The sequence below is a fragment of the Alosa alosa genome, chromosome 1 (genome assembly GCF_017589495.1).
Source record: "Alosa alosa isolate M-15738 ecotype Scorff River chromosome 1, AALO_Geno_1.1, whole genome shotgun sequence".
Classification (NCBI taxonomy): Eukaryota; Metazoa; Chordata; class Actinopteri; order Clupeiformes; family Clupeidae; genus Alosa; species Alosa alosa.
The window spans coordinates 31,020,852-31,043,942 of record NC_063189.1 but is presented as its reverse complement, the minus strand read 5'-3'; the positions used below and the strand labels follow the sequence as shown (position 1 = coordinate 31,043,942).

The 23,091-nt window shown below is 42.8% G+C and overlaps 2 protein-coding genes and 1 long non-coding RNA gene across 3 annotated transcripts; 2 read left to right on the top strand and 1 right to left on the bottom strand.

The window, feature by feature from the left end:
- Window positions 1-812: 812 nt before the first annotated feature.
- ppp2r2ca (protein phosphatase 2, regulatory subunit B, gamma a) lies at window positions 813-8,004 on the bottom strand. The gene is made up of 9 exons (XM_048242796.1): window positions 6,942-8,004; window positions 6,143-6,240; window positions 5,485-5,659; window positions 4,785-4,897; window positions 4,274-4,451; window positions 2,664-2,828; window positions 2,236-2,405; window positions 1,893-1,984; window positions 813-1,117 (listed from the first exon to the last, which is right to left on the bottom strand). The coding sequence occupies exons 1-9, from the start codon at window positions 7,003-7,005 to the stop codon at window positions 826-828; spliced, it is 1,347 nt and encodes a 448-aa protein (XP_048098753.1). The 5' UTR covers window positions 7,006-8,004; the 3' UTR covers window positions 813-825.
- Window positions 8,005-10,387: 2,383 nt separating this feature from the next.
- Window positions 10,388-11,188, top strand: LOC125294252. Its single transcript, XR_007193509.1, has 3 exons — window positions 10,388-10,535; window positions 10,629-10,943; window positions 11,081-11,188. It is a non-coding gene; the product is annotated as an uncharacterized LOC125294252 (long non-coding RNA).
- A 69-nt stretch (window positions 11,189-11,257) lies between these two features.
- Window positions 11,258-20,382, top strand: pde5aa (phosphodiesterase 5A, cGMP-specific, a). The gene is made up of 20 exons (XM_048242760.1): window positions 11,258-11,720; window positions 13,069-13,158; window positions 13,257-13,343; window positions 13,505-13,594; window positions 13,734-13,871; window positions 14,021-14,088; window positions 14,254-14,362; window positions 14,741-14,825; window positions 15,236-15,411; window positions 16,208-16,258; window positions 16,373-16,519; window positions 16,970-17,098; window positions 17,481-17,575; window positions 17,952-18,039; window positions 18,387-18,487; window positions 18,996-19,073; window positions 19,296-19,359; window positions 19,467-19,541; window positions 19,668-19,751; window positions 19,949-20,382. Exons 1-20 carry the CDS (start codon window positions 11,367-11,369, stop codon window positions 20,066-20,068), a joined length of 2,229 nt encoding a protein of 742 aa, XP_048098717.1. The 5' UTR covers window positions 11,258-11,366; the 3' UTR covers window positions 20,069-20,382.
- Window positions 20,383-23,091: the final 2,709 nt, after the last annotated feature.

The following is a 23,091-nucleotide window of genomic DNA, read 5'->3' as shown; positions in this document are numbered from 1 at the left end:
TAGGAAGATTGCTGCTGCGCGCGATTCAGTTACCAAGACAACTGGGTGTATGTTCATGTGGGGGGAGGGGAGGCAATCGGATTGGCTTTTGGAGCATGTCCCAGCGGCACCTCCCCCATCCCCCAGCACAAGAGAGAAAGAGAGAGAGAGAGAGAGGGAGAGGGAGGGAGACAGAGGGAGAAATGGTCCCCACAAGCTCCTACTTCCATATCGAGGCTGTCAGGGATTCGTCAGCAGGGCCATCAATCAACCAATCAACCAACGCCAGCTTGACCATTTGCAACACCTTTCCCAGCAAAGGACCAGATCCAATCGACATGTCTTTGACCGAATGCGACTGCTCCAACAGCTGCGTGGTCCATTCTTTACAGACACTGAACACTTCCACTGTCACACCAAACTAGTAGACACATTCAAATGTAATCCAGTATTTTATCCCCCCTTTTTGAGCCAAGTTCATTCCAGTATCTTCAGTGTGATCATGATCCACTGGAATCATATAATATATATGGATGTATATGGATGTGTGTGTGTGTGTGTGTGTGTGTGTGTGTGTGTGTGTGTGTGTGTGTGTGTGTGTGTGTGCGTGCGTGCGTGCGTGCATATATATGGATGAATATGAATGAGTGTGTACTGTATGTACTGTATGCGTATAGGTATGTGTGTTTGAGTAACTGCTACCCGTTGTACGTATGTGTGGTCCTTGGCTCTTCCACTGCAGACAAACAGACTCATTAAGGAGACCCACATTCAGGCAGCCGGAGCTCCGCTCTGCGTCCTCCCTCCCCTCCCTTCCCCACCCCCCCCTGCGCTCCGTCCTGCTGGTCACTGGGTCTCTGGGTTCACCCGGTCCTGGAAAATGTAGAGGTTGTTGGTGGCAGCGATGGCAATGATGTTCTCAGCCGGGTGCCACGCCATGTGCAGGATCTTCTTGGTGAAGTCCAGGCTGTCCACGCCCACGTCGCCACGCCGCCGCCGGCCGCCAGTGTAAACTCGGCGTGTGCGCAGGACCGCCCGCGGCTTGCTGCTTTCACGCCACGCCTCCAGCGTCACCCCACGGCCGGTCTCGCGGTCAAACATGCGGAAAAAGCTGTTGTAGGCACCGGTCATGATCACACTGTAAAAATATAACAATAAATATTATATAATATATTATATAATATATAAATATAATATAATATATTCTTGAATTTCCCCATGGGGATCAATAAAGTATCTATCTATCTGTCTATCTATCTATCTATATTGCGTTACATTTCAGATTATTACTGTTAATATCACATATTATTACAATACATCAGACCTATCTAACATTTCTGTTACAATATCATATAACTATCTGATTCCATTGTACACATTTTCTGAATAATTTGTCTGCTGAATTAATTCACCAGCTGTTAAAAATCTATGCGACTCTGGGGGAGGATGGAATCTGGGGGAGGATGAATAGGGTGTACGTATATTGGTGCAGGTGAGTGGGCAAGAGTCACTAAAGATGGAGGAGAGAGAGAGAGAGGGAAGAATGAAGGGAGGGAGTGAGATGATGAGGAAACAGGGGGAGACTGAAGGAGGAGGAGAAGGAGGAGGAAGAGAAAGATGAGGGAGGGAAAAGGGAGTGATGAGACCAGATGGAGAGAAGAAAGGGGAGCAAAGAAGACAGGGAAAGATGGAGTGTTGGAGTGATGGAACAAAATTGTTAAGAATGAAAAATGCTATGCACCAGATGGAGGAGAGATTTGAATCAAGATATATGAATACGCTCAGAAGATTGACAAGACTTGTTTGTGAAATATCACCAGAGTAGGCAGGGAGACATAAAAAGCTGACTGCAGAGGAAAAAAAAGAGACCAGTGCAACCTTGCTCATATGTGTGGGAAGAATGCGAGACTCACCTGTCGGTGCTGTTCCACACACATTCAAACTTATCAAAGATGCAGTCGTTCTCATACAGGGAGCAGAGCTTACTCCTCAGGTACTCGTGCACCTGAGAGGGAAAAGGACAGCGGCTGAGTGGTTCTGGATGGTCCTGGATGAGACCCAATACTATTAGCAACTTTCCTTAATTTTTGTGGATGACATGTAATAGGTATGGTTCCATAGCAAGTGCGTGTACCAATGATGATAGCCTTGAACAAGATAAGAGATATCAACCTTCATCAAAACACACCCTACCTTAAGATCAGATGTTTTATGGCTTGACTCATTACACCTTACTGGCTGCCCAAACAAACTCACCTGGTAGGTCTCAACAGGACCCTTCTCCATGTGGAGGTCCCACACCTTGACAGTGAGGTAATCCCTTGTGAGCAGGTAGCGGCCACTGTGGCTGAATTTCACATCCGAGACGGAGGAGATGATCTCAGAGAAGAAGGACCGATTACCGGGGTCCTCAGGCTCCTCAAAAACTGTCAACGAAATCAAAGGATTAAACATTTATAGAATATGAGTGGTGGTAGCTTACCCTTTGTAAGTCTTACCCAGAAAAAAACAATGACTGTCACTCAGCAACCATAGGATGACATTAGAAAAATGTGCAGTGGTCTCTTAATTTTTTTCCAGAGCTGAAAATATTTTTAGAAAAAAAAAACTGAATTGAAAGGTTCACAGGAGTTCACAGGAGTTCAGACCAATGGGCAAGTCTGGCTACCCAGCCGCCTGCTTACTTTTGGAGTGTTTGTCACAGAGCGCCGATGCCCTCATGTCACAGAGGCGCAGGGTGCCTTTGCTGCTGCTGTAGACGAACAGGTGGCAGTGCTTTGGGTGGAACTCCGCTGCCGTGATCACCTCCGTCAAGTCCTCCATGTTGGCTGGCTTGATGTCCACAATGTCTGAATACGCCACAGGGTCAAGGAGCAGACTGGGTCAGTTGGTCAGACGAGCCCACAGCAGGGGCGCACTGTTCAGACTAGCAACATACACCATCTCCAGTCAGTCGATGACATTTCCTCAGGAGCCTCCCCTGACCTGAGCTGAATATATGGTATTAATAATAAACACTTATATCTAACAGGCAAGCTATAGCAGGCATGGAACTGAAGCGTTCCGTTTGCAGAGCATCTGCTGCAACAACTAGCTTCCATTATAATCAGTGGTACTATCAATTCATGTAGGTTCATCAAAACTCTTTGATGATAATTACTGATTGCAGAAACAATTGCTAGAGATGAAGACTGAATATTCATAGTTTTACATTTTACAATATTATTCTTTACAAAGAAGAAGTTCTAGATTCTAGAGAGATATTTAATCTCTTGACCATTAAACATTTAAAGAACACATCATATCTCTAAGCCATTTTCTTCTTTTAGGAAAGCAAATCATACACACACACCTTCACATATATGCTCTCTCGTTGGCTGTCACACACACACACACACACACACACAGACAGACAGATACACACGCACACACACACACACACACACAATCAAACAAACTCACACAAAGCAGGCACTTACACCCGCACACAGCAGCCCTCTATTTTAGAGCAAGCCTCCCATGCTTTAGAGGAGAGTGTTCCCTTGGTGAATTATTTAAATGTTTCCATAGATGTTTCTTCCCATTTCTAGGTCAGCAAGCTGGTACAGGGGAGATCACAGCACACTGCTCCTTGACACATGCTTCATACAGGCGCCACTACCCAACCCAACACCACCAAACAAAGGTGAAGAGATATTCTGATCTATTGATAGTTATATATCCATGTGTTCCATGACAGATGTGGATGAGTATGAGTGTGTGGATGCATCGGCCACACCCAAACCCAAAGTTGCAGAGGTACAGCAGGTTCGGCCTAAGGGCTGAGCTACACCAGGCACGTAACTGAAGCGTTCCGTTCGCGTTGCGTCTGCTGCAACAATTAGCTTCCACTATAATCAATGGAAGTAGCTACACCAGACGTGATAGCGGCGTGTACGTTCAAAAAAAATAGACCATTCATCTAAAATGGATTTTACACGTTGTGAACGGAACGCTTCAGTTACGCGCCTGGTGTAGCTTCGCTGTAATGGGTCGTGTGAGTAATTGTTTTCACCGTCTGCATTTGTCGCAAGGTGCTGTCATACCCAGATAGGGGCTGATTCATATGAATATGAAACTATTTGTCAATTGTTGACACACTCACTAACACACACACACTCACTCACTCACTCACACACACACACACACACACACACACACACACACACACACACACACACACACACACACACACACACACACACACACACATACACACACACACTCACAGGGTGCACGTATGGCTGAAGGATACTGAAACTGCGGTCTGTAATGCCGAGGTGCCACATGTTGATCCTGAGGTCGTCAGCAGACAGGTACGTCTCGCCGTCGCTGTTGACCGAGATGGAGTTGACGTGGTAGGTGTGGCCATTGGAAAAGACGCGTCTGGGACGCACCTCTACCATTAGGTCCGTGGGTTTCAGCACAGGCACCTGAGACAGGCAGGCAAGGAATCAGCTTATACTGTAGGAACAGCTTAAACTGGAGAAGACAGGATGTCTGTGGCGATGTATGATATGCAGCCAGTGAGCTAGTACATTTTATGTGTGAGGTGAATCCTAATATAGTTTCAATAGACTTGGGGGTAATCACCATGTTTTGGATAAAATCTACCTCTAGTTAGCTTAAACAAAAACAGTGCCTATCCTGGTTATTATTGTGAGTGCACTTGGCATGTTGATAATTGTTGATGATGTTGGCTATCACAATTTTTTGACACTATTCTAACTTTTCACAGTACTACCCTTTCATAGATCCCTCTTTACCTGTAAGGATGTCACCGTGGAGAAGTCCTTCACCCTGCCCTCTTCGTCCTTCAGGTTGTAGCCCTCGGGCCTCTTGTCTCGTTCGCTGACCTTCCATAGTTTTATGGTCTTATCTGAAACACAGTTACAGGGACAAAAGCTTCATGGATTTCAAGGGCAATGGAAGTCCATCAAATTATATTTTTATGGTCTTATTTCTCAAACTCAAGTTGAACTCCTATTACTGGCAAAACACTGAAAATGTAACATTTCAGACATTGCTCAATCTAAGAGGAAGTATGCTAAAATATAGGGTGTGGCTTGTTGCACTTACATAAGCGAATAATCTATACAATATGAAAGTACACAGTGTGGTACTAAACATGGAGATAACTAGGGTAAAGACCTGCATATTCAACCATTTTGGCAAAAGAGTATGTCTGTGTAAATACTTTTATGTCCATACTGTTTCAATATGTGCATAAAGATTATAATCACCATTATACAGTACATTGTTGTGGACCATGTTTACCTACTCCATGGTATATCTACAGTGGTATAACTAAGGTTCTATTATGGTTACACTTTGCATTATACAAAGTGTTACCAAAGACCTTTGATTTCTACACTTCAATCCTCTCTGACCCCCAACCTTCATCCCTAACCTAAGTTATAAGGTGCAAAGGGACCAGGAAGTAGACAGGGATGTGGTGCGGCTCACCATTGGTGGAGAGAAGGAAGTGGGCGGCATTCTGCTGTGGTAGCCAGCGGATCTTGTTGATCTTCTCCTCGATCTCCAAGCTCTTCAGGTAGTCAAAGTCAGGCTCATGGCTCTGGAAGGTGCTGTAGACGTTATACTCGCCCGATTCACCTAACTCCTCTGGCTCCCCTTTTGACTGGGGAAAAACACACCACACACACACACACACACACACACACACACACAGACACACACACACACACACACACACACACACACACACACACACACACACACACACACACACACACACACACACACACACACACACACACACACACACACACACACACACACACACACACACACACACACACACACACACAGAGAGAGAGATCCATCATTTATACTTTGATGCAGTTCAACGCAGTTCATCTCACTACTATGTCAAACAAAGAAAGAGCATAAACTGCTCTCATGTAAAGCCCAGTATATTCCTACATTCACTACAGACTACAGTGTCTACATTTTTGAACCCACCCACACAAACATTTGTACATCAGACCAGTAATTAAACCTGCAGCACCTTGGAACAAAAATAATCACATCCTTAACCCCCGCTTCAAACAGCCTCCCATCCATGATAAGAGCTACTGGGCATCAGCAGGCCATAGCCTACCTGAGTCTCCCTTTGGAAGATGACCACTCTCCCTCCCTTGTCCCCCGTCGCCAACAGATCCCCCGTCTGGTTAAATTCCACCGTGGATATGACATCAGCTGAGGTAGGTAGGTGAGGAGAGAGGAGAGGAAAGAAGACAGAGTTTGAACAGAACCTTTGTAACCTTGTCTGGTTTATGGTTATATAAAGAATTTAGTCTTATTTCTACTCCATATTACCCACACTGTACATAATTAGTCTGCAGTAGTGTTAATATTTACTGACCAGATCACTTTCATCAGATTTAAGAATTACATTCATAGTAAATAAATGTTAATAAATCTGTTCCATAGTTGCACATTTTCTGTATACACTGGTCTCTGAAAATGACTGATTAGTATGCACAGGGAAACAGGGGAAAGAACTGTGTCTCATTGTGACTGTGTCTTATGTGGTCATTCACATTACCTTTTGGTTCAATGTGCAGTTCTAAAATCTATAAATACCCACTAACAGCCACACAGTATCATCAGTATCATATAACACACTGACCAGACCCAGGCTATGACATAGAGATCACGTTCTCAGGGAGCCATTTTTAGCTAACATAATTTCAGCCTTTTGAAAAGCTAACAGAATTTCAGCCTTTCCCAAACCCATACCTGTCCGTACACCCATCCATAACTGATTCCACTGTGAACCACGCACAGAGACGAGCTGGACCAAATGGACCATCAATCCAGTACCCTAGAGTCCTTCTGACTGACCCAGACTACCCTGAAGGCCTGGCCCTGGGATGCCACGCAGATGCTGGCCTTACCTTCGGTGACGTAGTCTCGGAGGAAGCTGTGGTTGATTTTGGGGCTCTCGCCGTCCTCACCCATCGGAAGCGGCGGGGTGCCCGGGCGCGCCCGTCCGGAGGTGAGCCGTCCAATCCGTACTGCCTCGCCCCCCCGGAGCTCCGCCCATGCTGCTGTGGCCTAGCAAGAGGGCCTGGCGCACGGCATCCTGGGATAGCAAAGGCCCAGCCACCGAGAGGTGAGGTGTGGAGGAGAACAGCAGATGTGTGGAGGGCAAAGAGAGATCACACAGGGGGCAGCAGCCGCCACCAGGAGGAAGAGGAGGACGAGGAGGAAGAGGAGGGAGGCAATGAGAGGGGACAGAAAAAAAACCCCAAGACAGTCTAAGCCCCACTAATGCCAGAGGGATGAGAGCGGACTGCTATAACCCATGCTGTGCCCCACGCTGGTGTCCCTAAACATACACTCAAACCCACTCGCTCACACACACACACACTAACACATGCTCAGCACCTTGCACACCCTCCACATCAATCAAACGAACCACTAAGCACAGCTCAGCTCAACACTGCCCGGCAACAAGCTACAGAGACACGCGAGGCAAGCAGGCCTTCCAGCAAAGGTGTGATCCTGTCGGCGTCGGTTTGCGTGTGTGTGTGCACGAGCGAGTGTGTCCACGCATCCGTCTGTTGTCCGTGTGTGGTAATATCCTTTTGCTGCGGCAGCAGTTCCCTCTCCGCCGGCAGAAACGAGAGATGCTCACAGGGTGCGGTAGTCCTTGAAGGAGAACGGAGGAGACGGGAGATGCTGCTCTCTGCGGCAGAAATGGAAAAAGAGAGACAGACAGAGAGAGAGGAAGAGAGGGAAATGGATAGAGAAAGAGAGAGTAAGAGAGAGAGAAAGAGAGAGAAATAAAGGCCTGTTCTCCACCTACCAGCCTCTGTGTGTCCGCTAGTCTGCTGCTGCAGAGTGACAGAGCGAGTGTGTGTGTGAGTGTGTGTGAGAGAGTATGTGTGTGAGAGTATGTGTGTGTGATGAGCGAGCGGATGGGAAAGACAGAGAGAAAGTGATGGAAAAAAAGGGGGAGGGAGAGACAGAGGAGAGAGAGACAGAGAGAAACAGAGAGAGAGAGAGAGAGAGAGATGCTGCCAGCTTGTCTTCTCTGGACTGCTGCTGCTGCGGTGCTTCTGCGCAGTAGCCCTGTTAAAGCAACCTCCTCCCCGGCTGGCCAGTCAGAGAGCACCCTGGTCTCCAAGCTCCTCCCACTGCAGGTGATAATGGGAGTGAGAGAGGATGAGAGCAGCGGATAGCCGGGGGGAGGAGAGCATAGAGCAAACATTAATATAACACTCTCAATCTCAAATAGATGACTGCTAATAAAAGTAGGGTACAGGCACACTCCCCCGAAAAGATGCTGGGTATTAAGTCATGGTCATGTCGCATTGTCATTAGATTTTACTGTGTAGAAATAATTAATTAAGTGGGAATGAAATAATAATAAAAAAAAAAACATGTCAGTACAATGGTGTCATGTTCTGCATGTTTTTCTCATATATATGGCTGTATATTATTTTGATGGTTTAGATTAGATATATGCGATGGAATTTGGTGGTCTAAGGTCTATGGATATCAATAATGTCAAAGGGCTATAACAATACAAGTGTATTGGATCTAAATGGGGTAGTTCTGCCCCCTGTTGGCAGTTTCGCATAATGTTATATGGTGCTGAGTCTGTATGCTAATTTCTTTTCCCACGGTAGGGAGTTTTGATCTTTAGTATGAAATAAGATTTTTGCAACAATAACAGCAAAAATGTACATAATAACTGTTAATGTTAGAATGAGACCGTACATACACAGTTATGTCGACCAAAAGCCTCGAGCCACAAAACGCAAACATTTCTTCATCTTTAAATTAAATACCGTCTTTAAAAGCTTCAGTGCTCCATACATATATTCGTAGGCTAGATAACATAATTTTACAGCATTTAAGATCAGAATATTCTGACATGAGCAACGTTTCCCCTACCTTTCTGACCTGATCACGAACAAAAACTTGGTTGTGTAGCCTATCATCCTCGTGCCAATATTCGTTCTTTCTTAAAAAATAAAAGTCACGCTTTTAAGATTACTCCAAGCCATGTTAACGCACATCAGCGTTATCCCATTTCCCCTTTACATTTCTTCACTTTATCTGTGATGTTGGTCTGTGTGCAAAATAACACCGCAAAGTTCTCGTTCACACGAGGGCCTGTATTCATTCTGCTATGCATCTGAACATGGACACATACAGGAAGTTGCGTTCCACCTCCGTAATATAGTTTCAGTAGGCTACAATGAAAAAATACATGTAGCCTATTGATATTGTTCTCAAATTAAATGGTAGTTAGCAGTTTATTGACTCATCTGTCATTTATTTTCAGTAGTAGCACTGTTATTACCACCAGAGGGAGACCTGTGTTATGCTTGTCAATAAGCCATTTAAAAGCACATGGCTTGACATCGGGAACGCGGTGGCACAGATCGAAATACTTCAACAGTCACAACAAATAATTGTTATAAATAGCGGGAAGCCTTTGAATGCTTTCACTGCATTGTATGTCATGTGAAATTGTTAACTGAACAATAATAATGTGCTTCAGTTTTACATGGGCTCTGCATTTTGTGACTAGTTGGACGTCTCCTTGGATATTAGGAGGGTTATGGTAGTGGAAAAACAGAGAAACTCAAATGCAGTCATCCCATACTAGAATAGAGCAGCGCTACACACTATTGTTGTGGGCTAAAGAAATAGCAGAAACCATAATCACAGCATATCAGGTTATTTCATTGGTAACACTTTACTTGCATAGTTTTTGGATGAGCCTAGGCCTAATCGGAGTTCCATCATAAGAAGTGGATTATGAACTGGAACTGTCCAAATGAAGTCTTCAGTGAATGATTAGTTAAATGCTGTGAACACACTGTTGAGGTCGGTCTTGGGTGCAATGGAAAGTAAAAAGTAGGCTACAATTTTTTTTATTTTTAGGGCAGCACTTTCCTAGGGTTAGGAAGCCTGAGCGTGCCTATGTTCCCACAGCTCTATGTTCTTACCCTAACCATTTCTAACCCTAACCCTAATTTTGAAAATGTCCTAGAAATATAGTAACATTAAGAGAACAATCTAAGAAATATGTAAACTGTGGGAACATAGGGCCTAATTTTGAGAAAAATCTTAATGTGGGAACATAGGACCTAATTTTCAGTAAAAAAAATAGAAATGTGGGAACATAGGGCTGTGGGACCATTGGTCTGTGGGAACATAGGGCTAACCCCCCTGAAGACACTACAGTTTAAAGTTTAGTTGCAGTTTACAGTTTAGTTTCACGTTTTACTACGACATGTTCTGTCAGCTCCGTCATGATGATCATGACACATTTAGTCTGTACAGCGGTAAGAACTGCATAGACGTTGCCAGATATCGGATAATCCCTTCCCTTGGATGCGTAGAATGTTCAAGGCTCTGGGTACACCTGGGACTATAATCTCCAACGGGGATTACCCATACCTTTATGCAACAGTTCAAGTGTAATGAATTGATGGCAAGAGCAAAGAATCAGATATCAAACGGAGCAGGTTAGTTCGTTGTTGTTCTCACTCTGTCGTTCATATTGACACAACAGGTTGCAAACGGTTGCTTTACACTTCACATTCCATTTTCCATTGCAGGAACGCGATGCCCTGTCTCCACGCGGAGTCGTTAAATTCACTGTCTGCTGGAGGTGATTACGAATCAAAGACGGAACCTGTAGCTTCATTCCCTTCTACACGAGGAATCGGGCAACGGCGCGCCTCGGTAGGGTTGATTACTGAAGATACTACTTTTGTAACTAGCGCGGGGTGGATCTTTTCACCTTTGTGGAGTCGGCGCGCTCAATCGCTGCGCTTTGGATTTCGTAAAGGCGTTGGGAGCGAAACAGTTGACGCTCTGCTTGACAATCACTCAGATTTTGCGCGGACGTATTTCTTACAAAGGCCATCAAGGTAAGACTTTATGACTAAGGCTTGTCTAATGCTTGTCTCATTGTCTTGTCTAATGCTTGTTTCATTGTCATAATTTGCCCTTGCATCTTATGTTATATGTAGATTGTAATGGATTAATTTGTAATGGTTTCTATCAGGGATATGGTGAATGGGTCTCACAGTGAGAAGTCTTCACAGGCCTCAAAAGAAGGGGCTAGGTCTAAGAAGGATGTCCGTTCAAGCACACCACAGCTGTGCCGGCGGAGGGAATCCCACCCACTGTCTGGACCTTCCAGGAGGTTCTCTGGGCCTTTCCTGGACAGGTCATCATCCACTGTCCCCTCCCTAGAATGGGGAGAGTTTCTGACTCTTGAAAAGGCTTGTTGTTCACCAAGGTCCCCATGTTCACCACGGTCTCCGAGATCTCCAATCTCACCTCGGTCCATGCGGCCCCCGTGGTCCCCTCGTGTGATGCGGTCCCCCAGGCGAGTAGCCCCGTGTGGACGCCGCGCCTCCTGCGACTGGATGGTGGAGATTATGGGTGGTGCTCCATGTCGCCAGGGTCTGTCCGAGGTCTGCCACAGGGTCCTCCACCATGTGAACAATGCCATTGCTGCAGACCTATGTTCCTTTGCCCTTGTCACAGACGACAGGGCTGGTGGAAGAGTTCTCAGTGGTGTGGTCTTTCGCTCAAACAACGACGACTCGTATGGCCAGAGTCAGCCTAAATGGGACAGATACATCATGGAATATGTCATAGAAACTGGGAGGTCACTCAACATCATGGATGTCATTGAGGTAGCTACAACAATTTGTGCCCAGGAATGTCAGACATACTTCAGAAAACTTAAGGCTCTTTTCAGTGGGAGATTTAGACAGGTCACCTAAGGATCACTTTGCTCGCTCTATCTAAATCTGCAAACAAGAGGAATAACCTCAAGACCTCTGACATTCAGCTATCCTAGTGGAGATAAATTTAGTTGAATTTAGAGGAACCCCCAACATGGAGTCCTAGAGGTCAGCTTGTGATGCAACACTTGAGAACGCACTTGTGTTATGTAAAAGAATCAGGCTACTTCTGTGAAGAGGGAGTTGATTAGCCATGCTAACTAACTGGCTGTAGGCCACATTAGATCTATTAGAGGCACTCATCCTCTCTGGCCTAAGTCTGCCTAGGTCTGGTTTCCAGACAGGAATGTGTTTAGAAGGGCCCCAGAGAATCAAAATGCTGACCTAATTGACACATTTAGTTGGTAATCTCTGTTTGGAGAAGGGTGAGTAAAAGTAAGGGAGGGACGTGAAAGGTCTAGTTAAGCCATCTGAGTTCAGACTTTAGAATACTGTAGTTGTCCTCGGGTCTGTTTTCAATAGTTGCTTTTAACAATCATTTTAAGGCAACACAATACAGTTATTTTACCTTAAAATAAAAGCTGCGACTTACCTGTGACTTACACCTGTGACTTACACTGGCGTTCAAAAGTTTGGGGTCACTTAAACATTTCCATTCCACTCTATAATAGACAGAATACCAGCAGAGATCAGTTGCACTGTTTTTTTTTTAATCAGGGCAGCAGTTTTCAGATTACATTATGTGCCTACATAGTTGCAAAAGGGTTCTCTAATGTGTTCTCAGTTAGTCTCAGTTAGTCTTTTAAAATGATATCAGATTAGTAAACAGAATGTGCCTTTGCAACATTGGATGAATGGTTGCTGGTTTTGGCCATCTGTAGATATTGCATTAAGATCAGCCATTTCTTTCTACAACAGTCATATACAATATTAATGATGAAAACAAGGACATTTCTAAGTGACTCCAAACTTAGTGCACATTAGTGTACGGCAGTGTACATTATGGCAAAATGAAGTCTCTGACATTGCCAAAGTGTGCCTGGAATGCTTGATATTGTACTGTGTGACATTGATCAGGTAGGATCATGACCCATTTTGTTGTTTTTTCACTAACTGGGTATACCGTCTCTTTGCTAAATGGCATTAAATTCTTGATGTCAAGGGGCATAAAGAATTCCTCCATGGTGTTGCTTTACAATCTATTTATTCTACGTTTTATGAAGCTTCATGATGTAAATATGATGTATGTATGTATAAAGTACATATTCTACCATTCAAAGCCTACTTGTTTTCATAGGATACCAGATTCAGTCCTGAAATGGGTGAAATATCTGGTTCCAGGCCCAAGAGCATCTTGAGTTTGCCAGTGTACAACCCCAGAGAGGAGGTGGTGTGAATTAAATTCAATTCATTTATAAGTTTACTCTCTCATTCTACACCTGTCAGATTTTGTATCATATTCTGATTGTTGTCTCATCACTTTAGCTTGTAGGTATTGTCATGGCGATCAACAAGACAACAGCTGCCGGCATGAACTATGGCCAGCATTTTTTCTCAGAGGAAGATGAGAAGGTGAGAAAACACAGAAATGTTTTACCTCCTAAAAGTTTGCTTTACCAGATAGCCTCAAGAAAAAATAAAATGTATATACTTGTTAAATCAAATTATAATGTATGTACTATGTGGTGATGTTTTATGTGGCATAAGATGTGAATGCTCCATGTCATGAACAGGTTTTGGCAACTCATATGGGGATGCTAGGTGTTATTTTGGATAACGCACAGCTTTGCGAGAATGTTGAACAAGAAAGCAAGCGAAGCCAAGTAAGTTTCTTAGCTGATTCATACAGAATGACAAAAGCTTATATCTCTAAGGCTAGATCTTTGTAATGTGCTATTTCTCTACAAAATTAATTATTTCTATTGGGCTTTTGCACTGATTTCTGAATGTTTTATTCTGCAGGTATTACTGGAATTAGCTCGTCTGCTGTCAGAAACACACGACTCCCGGGAGTCTCTCTTAAACAAAATGGCCTCCACCATCCTTCCCATCACCAGAGCCAAACTTTGCACTGTTTTCATTGCTGACAGTGCTGATAAGGTAAAAAAATAACTGCTGTAGATAGTCAGTAGTCACCACTGAAGACAACTAACTGTTGTAATGTGGCTTCCAACAATGTCTGTCTGTCTGAAAGTGTTTTTTTTATGTAATTTTAAAAAGTTTTAAGTTTTTTTTTTCAATCCAAACAGGCATCATTTGCATATGTCATTGACACTGAAAATATGGGTCCTAATGGAAATGAGACTTTGTGCAAAAGGTTTGTTGATTCCTTGAATTACTACCATTTGTCCAACTGTACAGCTTTGCTAATCAACCAAAAGTTTGATGCCTTGAATTACTACCATTTGTGTAACTGTACAGCATCAACTAGTTGCTAAACAACTAAATGTCTCTGTACACTTTTCTCTGTCTCTCTCTTTAGGGAATGTGATGTCAACAAGATAAGCCTTGCATATGCTGTTCACGTCAAAAACACACTTGAGACACTTAATGTGGCCAACATCTCCACAGACTGCAATGTCGTCATGCTTGTGAGTAGGCACAGATGCCAAAGATCTGAGAGTTGAAACATCTGAAACTTGAATTTCCCCTTGGGGATCAATAAAGTATCTATCTATCTATCTATCTATCTATCTATCTATCTATCTATCTATCTATCTGAACCATTTGGCCTTTACTTCTATAAAGATGCTGATAGCTTCATTGAAAGTTCATGAGGAGTTAAGTAGAAAGAAGTAGATTATTGATGCAATTTAGGTTAGAGTACTATACATGCCTGGTGATATTTTGGAGATGGAGATTTTAGCCAACATACTCTGTGTATTGTGTATCATACTCACATTTTCCACCTGCTGTAGTTAAAACATTATGAGTTCACTCACCATTTCACCTGTGGTTTGTCGTGACAGGACCAGACAACAGAGGAGGCAGGTGATGAGATGAGGACTCTAGTCTGCACACCTGTCAGAAATGGACGCGAGGGCAAGGTTATAGGTAAAGCAGTTATACAATGTCTGTTTTTCTCCTTAAGGTTTTCTATACACAGATTTAACTTCAGTCATAAGAACAGTTACTGTACTTTTTTGACAGTGTATGATGTGATAGTGTAAAATTCCCCTTGGTACTAGGCAGGTGAATATTATTTTGTTTCAATCTCGTATGAAAAACCTTTCTCATGTTGAAATGAATTTATTCATATAGTGTTATATATCAAAGGCTAGTGAGACTGGAAATTCTGATGGCATTTTGTAATAATACATTTCAATAGTAGTCAACAGTATTTTGGAAATGCTTGATGTTTGGAGTAAGCCATATCTAATATTTGTATATGTTGGCTGTATATGGTAATAGTTAAACGTTCAGTTCATTTAAAAAAAATCTTCTGTTTATTATACTACTTAAAGGAGTGTGTCAGCTTGTCAACAAGCAGAGTGAGGGAGCCTGCAGGGCGGAGGTGTTTGGCCGGGGAGACGAGCGCCTCCTGGAGGACTTTGCCCTGTACTGCGGCCTGGGCCTCCAGAACTATGAAATCCAACAGAAGGCCCAGTTGACCAGGGCTCAGCAGGAAGTGACACGAGAGGTGAGGAGTGCTGTGTGTGCAGATTCAGGACTAAGTAACAATTAAATCACAGTACTCTAGACCACTGGACGTTGTCATGTAGGTGTGTTGAATGCAAGCATTGTCTGGAAAAGAGTGGAATCTTCTAGAACCATAGCATTCAGAATCTGGTGTGTCAATGAAAATCAGTCTTCCAATTGGGGTCATCCATTTCAGAGATGGTACCTAGGCCACAGACTAGGACAGAATCAGTATATTGGAACAATTAAAAAAAAAAAATCATCTTTAATCTCTTGGATACACACTATGGAATAAGTAAGGGATAATGTGTAGAACGCCGGTCATTGTCGGGAGATAGGTCCCGACAGGGCGAACGGACCCCGACGCGCAGCGGACCTTTGCGCAACCTTTGAATGAAGTTCCAATCCTTGCGTAGTGATATGAAAGAATTGACTTAGAAGCACAAAGCCCATTTTCCTTGACAGCGGTCTGTTATACTTAGCAACGGTCTGTTATTCAGAATTAGCAGACCGCCGAACGTTGGGAAGGCCCATTCAAGCACTATGAAGAGCCGTGTCAATCAATCAATAATCAATTCATTTAGCAGACACTGTTGTCCAAAGTGACTTACATATGTCAACTGTATTACAAGGGATTACACTGTCCCCAACTTGGGGTTAAGTGCCTTGCTCAAGGGCACAACCGTGGAAGCTGGGAATTGAACCCACTTTCAGGCTACTACACGCTAGCCCAGCTCCTACACTATGCATCCCTTTGTGTTTGTGTGTTCACATGTGGGTGGGTGTGTCTCCTCCAGGTTTTGTCTTACCACATCTCTGCATCAGAGGAGGAGATTATGACCTTGCAGGTGAATGACATGTTTGAACATACTCTGTATTTTCTTTTAATGAAAATGAAAACGGCTGAATCCCTGCTGAGGTCCTGTTTTCCTGATGTGTGCTCTGCTCCACCTGTGCCCCAGGAGTCTTCCATCCCCTCAGCACAGACCCTCTCCCTTTTGGACTTCAGCTTCAGTGATTTCGGCCTGCCAGATTCAGTCACAACACAGGCAACAGTGCGCATGTTTCTGGACCTCAATCTAGTGCAGGACTTCAATATTGACTACAAGGTACTGCGGCATCACTGGCCTGATTATGTTGGGGATTCCACTGTCTTTTGATACATGGGGCAGTTGATTGTTTTCAAAATGTAGAATATCTTGCCGTTACTGTTTTTTCCCCAGTGGATCCTAGGGGTCCAAGCAAAGAAACTGCTTCCACGCCATTTAAAAAAAAAGAATTCGGTCCGCATCATTCCCAGACCATTTCAAACAAATTGACTTTTTTGGATTTTTGATTCAGGGTGTAATTATTCTATTGCTAACATCTTCTAATGTAAAGGGGTGCCACTTAAAATCACAGCTTGCGGCTATGTTATTATTTGTTTACTGTCATGCAATAGCCATCATAAAATAGTCATCATAGTCATTTTGAAAGTATACAGAATATAACATGTAAGTTAACAGAGGGTCTCTTTATGGTGTCAAAAATAATTTTGTCTTTCATCTCCCTCAATATAGAGTCTGTGCCGCTGGGTCCTGAGTGTGAGGCGTGGCTACAGGCGGGATGTGGCCTATCACAACTGGCACCATGCCCTCAGCACTGCCCAGTGCATGTTCGCCATGCTGAAGGCAACGAGTCATCTGCAGGTCAGAGGAATCCTTCCCTAATCCCTCCCTCCCAGAAACCCTGAGTGATAAACCCTTTTGGGGGTGTGTTATAATCTGTACTGCTTCCAAAAAAAGCTCTTTCCTCCCAGTACATGTCCTCCTGTACTGGTATGCCTGGAAAGTAGGGACGCACCAGTCTGCATTAAATAGGATTTGAATTAAGGAATCAGTGCATTAAGCACTACTATTTTGGCTTTCGAACTTTCAAGCTTGCTCACACGCCATCTCTCGCCACGCTAACTCGATTCACTTTTATAATGTTCTAATGCTATTGTTTTTCCAACCATTCATGTTGTCTGAGCTTGTGAGTGGATTTAGGTTTTATTCTTCTCAGTTAAAGTTTCTTCTCTTTCTGTCGTAGAAACATTTCTCAAGTCTGGAGATTTTGGCTCTGATGATCGCCACCCTCTGTCACGATCTTGACCATAGAGGAGTCAACAACTCTTACATAGCACGGTAAACATTGATTTACATCCAGTAGAGTAGAACAGTCATCCACCCATCAATTTGTTACAACGTTCTGTCATCACCTTAATACCTTAATAATGGGTTGGTGGTAGTGTAGTGGCTAAGGAGCTGGGCTAGCATGCAGTACCCTGAAAACTTGAGGGTTCAATTCCTGAGCAAGGCACTTAACCTTGAGTTGCTCCGGGGACAATGGCCCTTGTAATAAATTTGATATATCTAAGTGCCTATCAGATAAAAGCGTTTGCTAAATGAAAAATGTAATATCATCTTATTACATCTTTCATAGACCGTTCTTAGTTTGCTTTAATTGTGTCTGGGCCTCATGTCATCATCTGACTCTTCTCTCCCTTTCACTGTTGATCAGGAGCCAGCAGCCTCTTGCTCAGCTTTACGGCCACTCATCCTTGGAACATCATCACTATGACTTGTGTGTCCTAATCCTCAACAACCCAGTAAGACTGGCATCCCCGGATACTCTGATATTGCACACTAGTTAACTAACTAACTAACCAACTAACTAACTAATTAATTAATTAGATTAATTAGAACTGTTATTAATTTTAGGAGTTAATTTTATCACTGTTCTTAGATAAAATGAATACCTGAGTATGTACAGTAGTTAAGACATTTAAACAGAGGTCATTTAACACTTACAGTATTAAAATTATGTCTTACAGCATTTTGGGAATTTAACACTTGTAATTTTACTGTGTGACTTCAGCTTCCCTTCCCATCCATATTTTCACGTATCTAACAATCCCTCTGTCTGTCTTCCCTCTGCACTGTTTTCTGGGGACAGGGTAGTGAGATTCTGAGTGGTTTGTCTCAGGAGGACTATCGACGGTGCCTGCTAATGGTTGAGAAAAGCATTCTTGCCACAGATCTGGCTCTCTATATGAAGTAAGACATGCTTGCTAACCTTTGTCTTATCTATGTATTTTCTATAATCAACCTAACCAATTTTTAAAGCTGTAGGTGCTCTATGGAATCTGTGCAATTCATATTGCTGAGTGAATAATATGCAGCTGTATGTCTTAACTGTATTTTAACACTTGTGTTAAGTGTGTACTGACTGTTTTCTGACATCTAAAATGGTTTTCTGATGCCCATTCCGAATCCTTTTCAGTAATTTCACCATTAGATTTTACATACACTTGATCATCCTCTATGCATTTTACCGTTGGGTTATTCTCAAGGGCTCTTGTTTAAACATGAACTTTAAAACCATAACCTTAAAAACCTTGAAGTGTGCACCTTAAAGTGCCTTAGAAAGTCCTCTTAGTTGGACAATTATTACAGATACACAATCAAACAATTGCATATGTATTATAATGGACCATTGTGCTTATTATTTGTAATGCTCTGTATTTGTGTATGCATTTGTATGTGTGTTTCTGTATACTTACAGGAGAAGAGACGCGTTCTTCCAGCTAGCTGAGAGAGAGACCCTCTCCTGGCAAGATCAGGAGCACAGAGAACTGCTGAGGTATGGGAGACTTCTCGACACAGCAGCCTCTTACTCTTCAGCAAAACCAGAACCATTAAACAGCAACATCAGGGACATAGCCATTAAAGAACTAACATCCTTGAGCTTTACATTGCCTGATGGCTATAGTATTCAGTTAGTGGCAGTCTGGAGTTCCAATTTGATTGAGTAGCAATGAGTACTCGTTTATTTCACTTCCTGTTTATTTCCTGTGCTCTGCAGCTCGATGCTAATGACGGCGAGTGACATCTGTGCTATCACAAAGCCTTGGCCGGTTCAGAAGAGGGTGAGAGAGCGAGAGCCTGCTAAAAGTCCTATATACTAGTATAGGAGCTCTATATGCTTATTTTTCCCCTCACAGATACTTGAGTCACTCTCGTCTTTCTTGTTTAGACTGCCAGTCTTATTGCCTCAGAGTTCTTTGCCCAAGGGGACCGTGAGAAAAATGAATTCAACATCAGACCCATTGTAAGTTTTGAATATTAGTCTCAGTTTGTGATAATGCCAACTTTGTTCTGCTGTTCTTCTTTCAGATGATATGCAGATGTAGCATGATCTGTACATGTTTGTGTGTCTCTTAAATGTTCCCTAAAGGCTGTAATGAACAGAGAGAACAGCGCTCGTGTACCACACATGCAGATGGAATACATTGATGGGATTTGTGCACCCTTGTACAAGGTGAGGGGTCAGGCTACACATGTACAGTAGAGATGTGACCACTATACCACTTCTAGCAAGACAAGTGAATCACCAAATCATGTTTTGTGTTTCTCTCTCTCTCTTTCTTTCTCTCTCTCTCTCAATTTTCAATTCAATTCAATTCAATGAGCTTTATTGGCTCTCTCTCTCTTTGTGTGTGTGTGTGTGTGTTTTAGGCTCTTGCTGGAATGTTCGACTCTTGCAATCCACTATTTGAAGGCTGCATGAAAAATCATGAAAACTGGCAGCGCCTTGCTCAGGGAGAAGAGGATGAAGTGTTTGCGACTGATGGTTAGCCAAAGGATCTGGAGTGGAATGTTGTTTTACCAGAGTGTGATAAGATGGTTGAAGATCCAATCAGATCAAGAACCCTCTTTTTTGTGGTTGACACTGACATGATTGGCTTTTTGTTAAAAATGTAAGGATCATATGCACAAGAAACTTGGAAGATTTAGTTGCCTGTGTCCCCATAAGTGGTTCTGTAAAATGGATTGAATAGGGTGGGGTGAAGAATATCATAAACCCTATTATAACAGAACATCATTTTAGTGAAACTAAAGATTTTTAACCAGAGCTCAACATGAGTGATAAGAACATTTGTGTGTGTGTGTGTGTGTGTGTGGGGATTTCAAACACCACTATTTAATGGCTTTGTGGACATGCTTGGCTTATCATTTTTATGTTTGTCATAAAGGAACACCCAAAACAGTCCAAGTCAGATACCCCACATTTAATCACAGCTTGTCTGAGACTTGCCATTCACTGTCTGGTTATTTAAACAGGTACTGTTACATTACACACATTTCTATAATGTAATTACATATATGTATTGGTGGTATACAAATGTATATATATGTGCCTTACGTAGACAGTATTTATACAGTCTATGTTCCCTCCAGATCATATAAGCTAGCATGTGGTTTCATTGATACTGTATGAATCTATCGAATAGGCAAATAGCCTTAGGATTTACTACCGGTAATTGTCCATGTACAACCTCCGGTAGATTCAGGTGCTGGTAGGTAGCAGGAACATCAGATATAAGCTCGCAAATAAGTAAACTATACACCTGAAAATAAGTAAACTATACATAATAAGTAAACTATACACCTGAGTGAACCTTATGACGCTACACGTGAAGCGCGTTGTTTGCTTTAAATAAACCAGAGTGAAGTCAATTTAGTGTGCGGAGGTTTACTTATTTGAGAGGAATAGGCAAATATCCTTGTTTATGTACAGTATTTGCCTAAGGGCCTAAAGGGTAAATGCATATTTCAACACAAATATTGTGTTGAAACACAATGCAAAAGTATCAAAAGGATCAAACTAAAATGTACAAGTCTGCGCACATACACCCACAAATTCTCAAACTCACGCGAGCACAGATACTACCACGTCCAAGCATATGCTTTTGTGTCCTGCTACTTGTTTTGATGCATATTTGTACCTATACTACTTTACTGGCACTTTGGGAGAATTCCCCTCGAACTGCAAGGGCTCTAATTTAGATGCTGGGTAAAGGAAGTCTATTGACATGCAAAATTCTTGTACATGAACTATTATTTGGCATGAGGGAGCATGGAGCGGATGTTTGTACAAGGTCTTGCCAATAGACCTCTGAAGTTCACCTACAAAATAGAACCAAAACGTCCATCTTTGCCCATATAAGGAGATCCGGTTGTTAATTGAATCTAACTACCTATGGCAAGTTGCATTGCAAAGTTAGCTCTGCGGTAGCAAAAATCTAAGGCGGGGATTACATTAGCCAGCGGCAAGCGGCAGGTTTCCTATGGTTTGGCAACGGAACGGTGGCAACGCTGGCGTAACGCTAGCGTTGAAGAAGATGAGCGTTGAAGTTGGTATAACTTTCAAAGTCCAACGCGAGCGTATTCAAGGCACACCGTTTGTGTTACCATAGGAACAAGATAGAACTTATTATGGTCTGAGCGTTGTTATGCTTGCCGCTGCCGCTTGCCGCTGCCTAATGTAATCCTCGCCTGAGTGTGCCACCTTCACGTAGGCCTACCGGAGATCACAGTATCCATTCAAAGGCAGAGGACAAAAGTATGTTCAGGAAAACGTCTGCATTTCAGACTTTTTCATCCCCGTGAGAGTTTAACAGGTGCGATAGTTAAAATCCCCATGTTATTTTCCCATAGGAAAAATCGCCAGATACCGGATGTCAAAGATGGCAGCTTTTTTTGTAGGCGAACTTCAGAGGTCTAGGGTGTTAAATCAGCTAATTGACTTTGCCTAGTTATTAAAGTTAGTTAGACTTAAAGCTGCAGTTGGCAAGATTTTTTTGATCATATTCACTGAAACCGACGCTATGTTCCGATAGAACAACATAAATCAGCCGGTTTTAGAAAAAACCCGCACTTCTACCTCCACCTAGAGCCTGTTATTTGTTTTGCAAAAATCCACAGCTCCCGGTTCTTCTGGTCCAATCAGAGCAGGGCTGTGTGAGATCTGACTATCAATCACAGTCTGGGGCAGTCTGGTACGCACTGACGAGCACAAACTCGATGAGAGGGTGCTCGGTAGTAGTGGGGGAGGGGCATGAGAGTTCCCCTCAATCTGTCAGACTTGCCAACTGCAGCTTTAAGACTTTGCCCTTTGGTCATCATTAAAATTAGGACCCCATATCTTATCCATTACTTAGCCTGTAGGATACCAGTCTTTCTTCCTTAGAGGGTGCTGTAGGGCAATTCCATGGAAAATTATGTTTTTATTAACATCCATAATGCCAATAAAATGTGATGGTATGGTATGATGTGAATGATTACATGAAATTTGAGCATTTGCTATTTTTGGCTGAAGAATGTACATGAGAAAAAATGCACAAAAAATAAATGTTATCATTCACATCATACAAATGCCAAGGCATTTCACTGGCGTTATGGATGTGACAAAAAGTCAATTTTCCGTGGAATTGCCCTGTACAAGGTCCAGAACTCTCACTTATTCTAGGCAGAACATGTACCCTATGTTTACACTACATTGTAATCACAACCTGATATATTTCCTGTCAGTTACACCATGATATTCAAGAAAACTAGCCTCTAATGTTTTAGACTAACATTACAGTTTAATGCCTTAGGAACTGTTTTCTTCATATTCACTGTTTGGGTTTTTAGTTAATAAACTAGATACAGATATTTTCCTGAGCCAAACTGTTTTGTTCTCTTGTAAGATAACTGCACTGTAACAATGTAATCGTTGGCTGATCTATGATCCCCATCTCTATACTCTCTCATGGACAAAAACAAGAAATTTGGCATATGTCTCTAGTGATGGTTCATTCACCAGTCCACACATA

What these genes read in the sequence shown, in the direction of transcription:
- pde5aa (XM_048242760.1), top strand. Translation starts at nt 11,367, where the DNA reads ATGCGGCCCCCGTGGTCCCCTCGTGTGATGCGGTCCCCCAGGCGAGTA. An exon ending in AGGCAACGAGTCATCTGCAG is followed by an intron (nt 17,099 to 17,480) that starts GTCAGAGGAATC and finishes TTTCTGTCGTAG; the next exon opens with AAACATTTCTCAAGTCTGGA. An exon ending in TCCTAATCCTCAACAACCCA is followed by an intron (nt 18,040 to 18,386) that starts GTAAGACTGGCA and finishes TTCTGGGGACAG; the next exon opens with GGTAGTGAGATTCTGAGTGG.
- ppp2r2ca (XM_048242796.1), bottom strand. Translation starts at nt 7,005, where the DNA reads ATGGGTGAGGACGGCGAGAGCCCCAAAATCAACCACAGCTTCCTCCGA. An exon ending in TCTTCCAAAGGGAGACTCAG is followed by an intron (nt 5,660 to 6,142) that starts GTAGGCTATGGC and finishes GTTTTTCCCCAG; the next exon opens with TCAAAAGGGGAGCCAGAGGA. An exon ending in CTGTGACAAACACTCCAAAA is followed by an intron (nt 2,406 to 2,663) that starts GTAAGCAGGCGG and finishes TTTCGTTGACAG; the next exon opens with TTTTTGAGGAGCCTGAGGAC.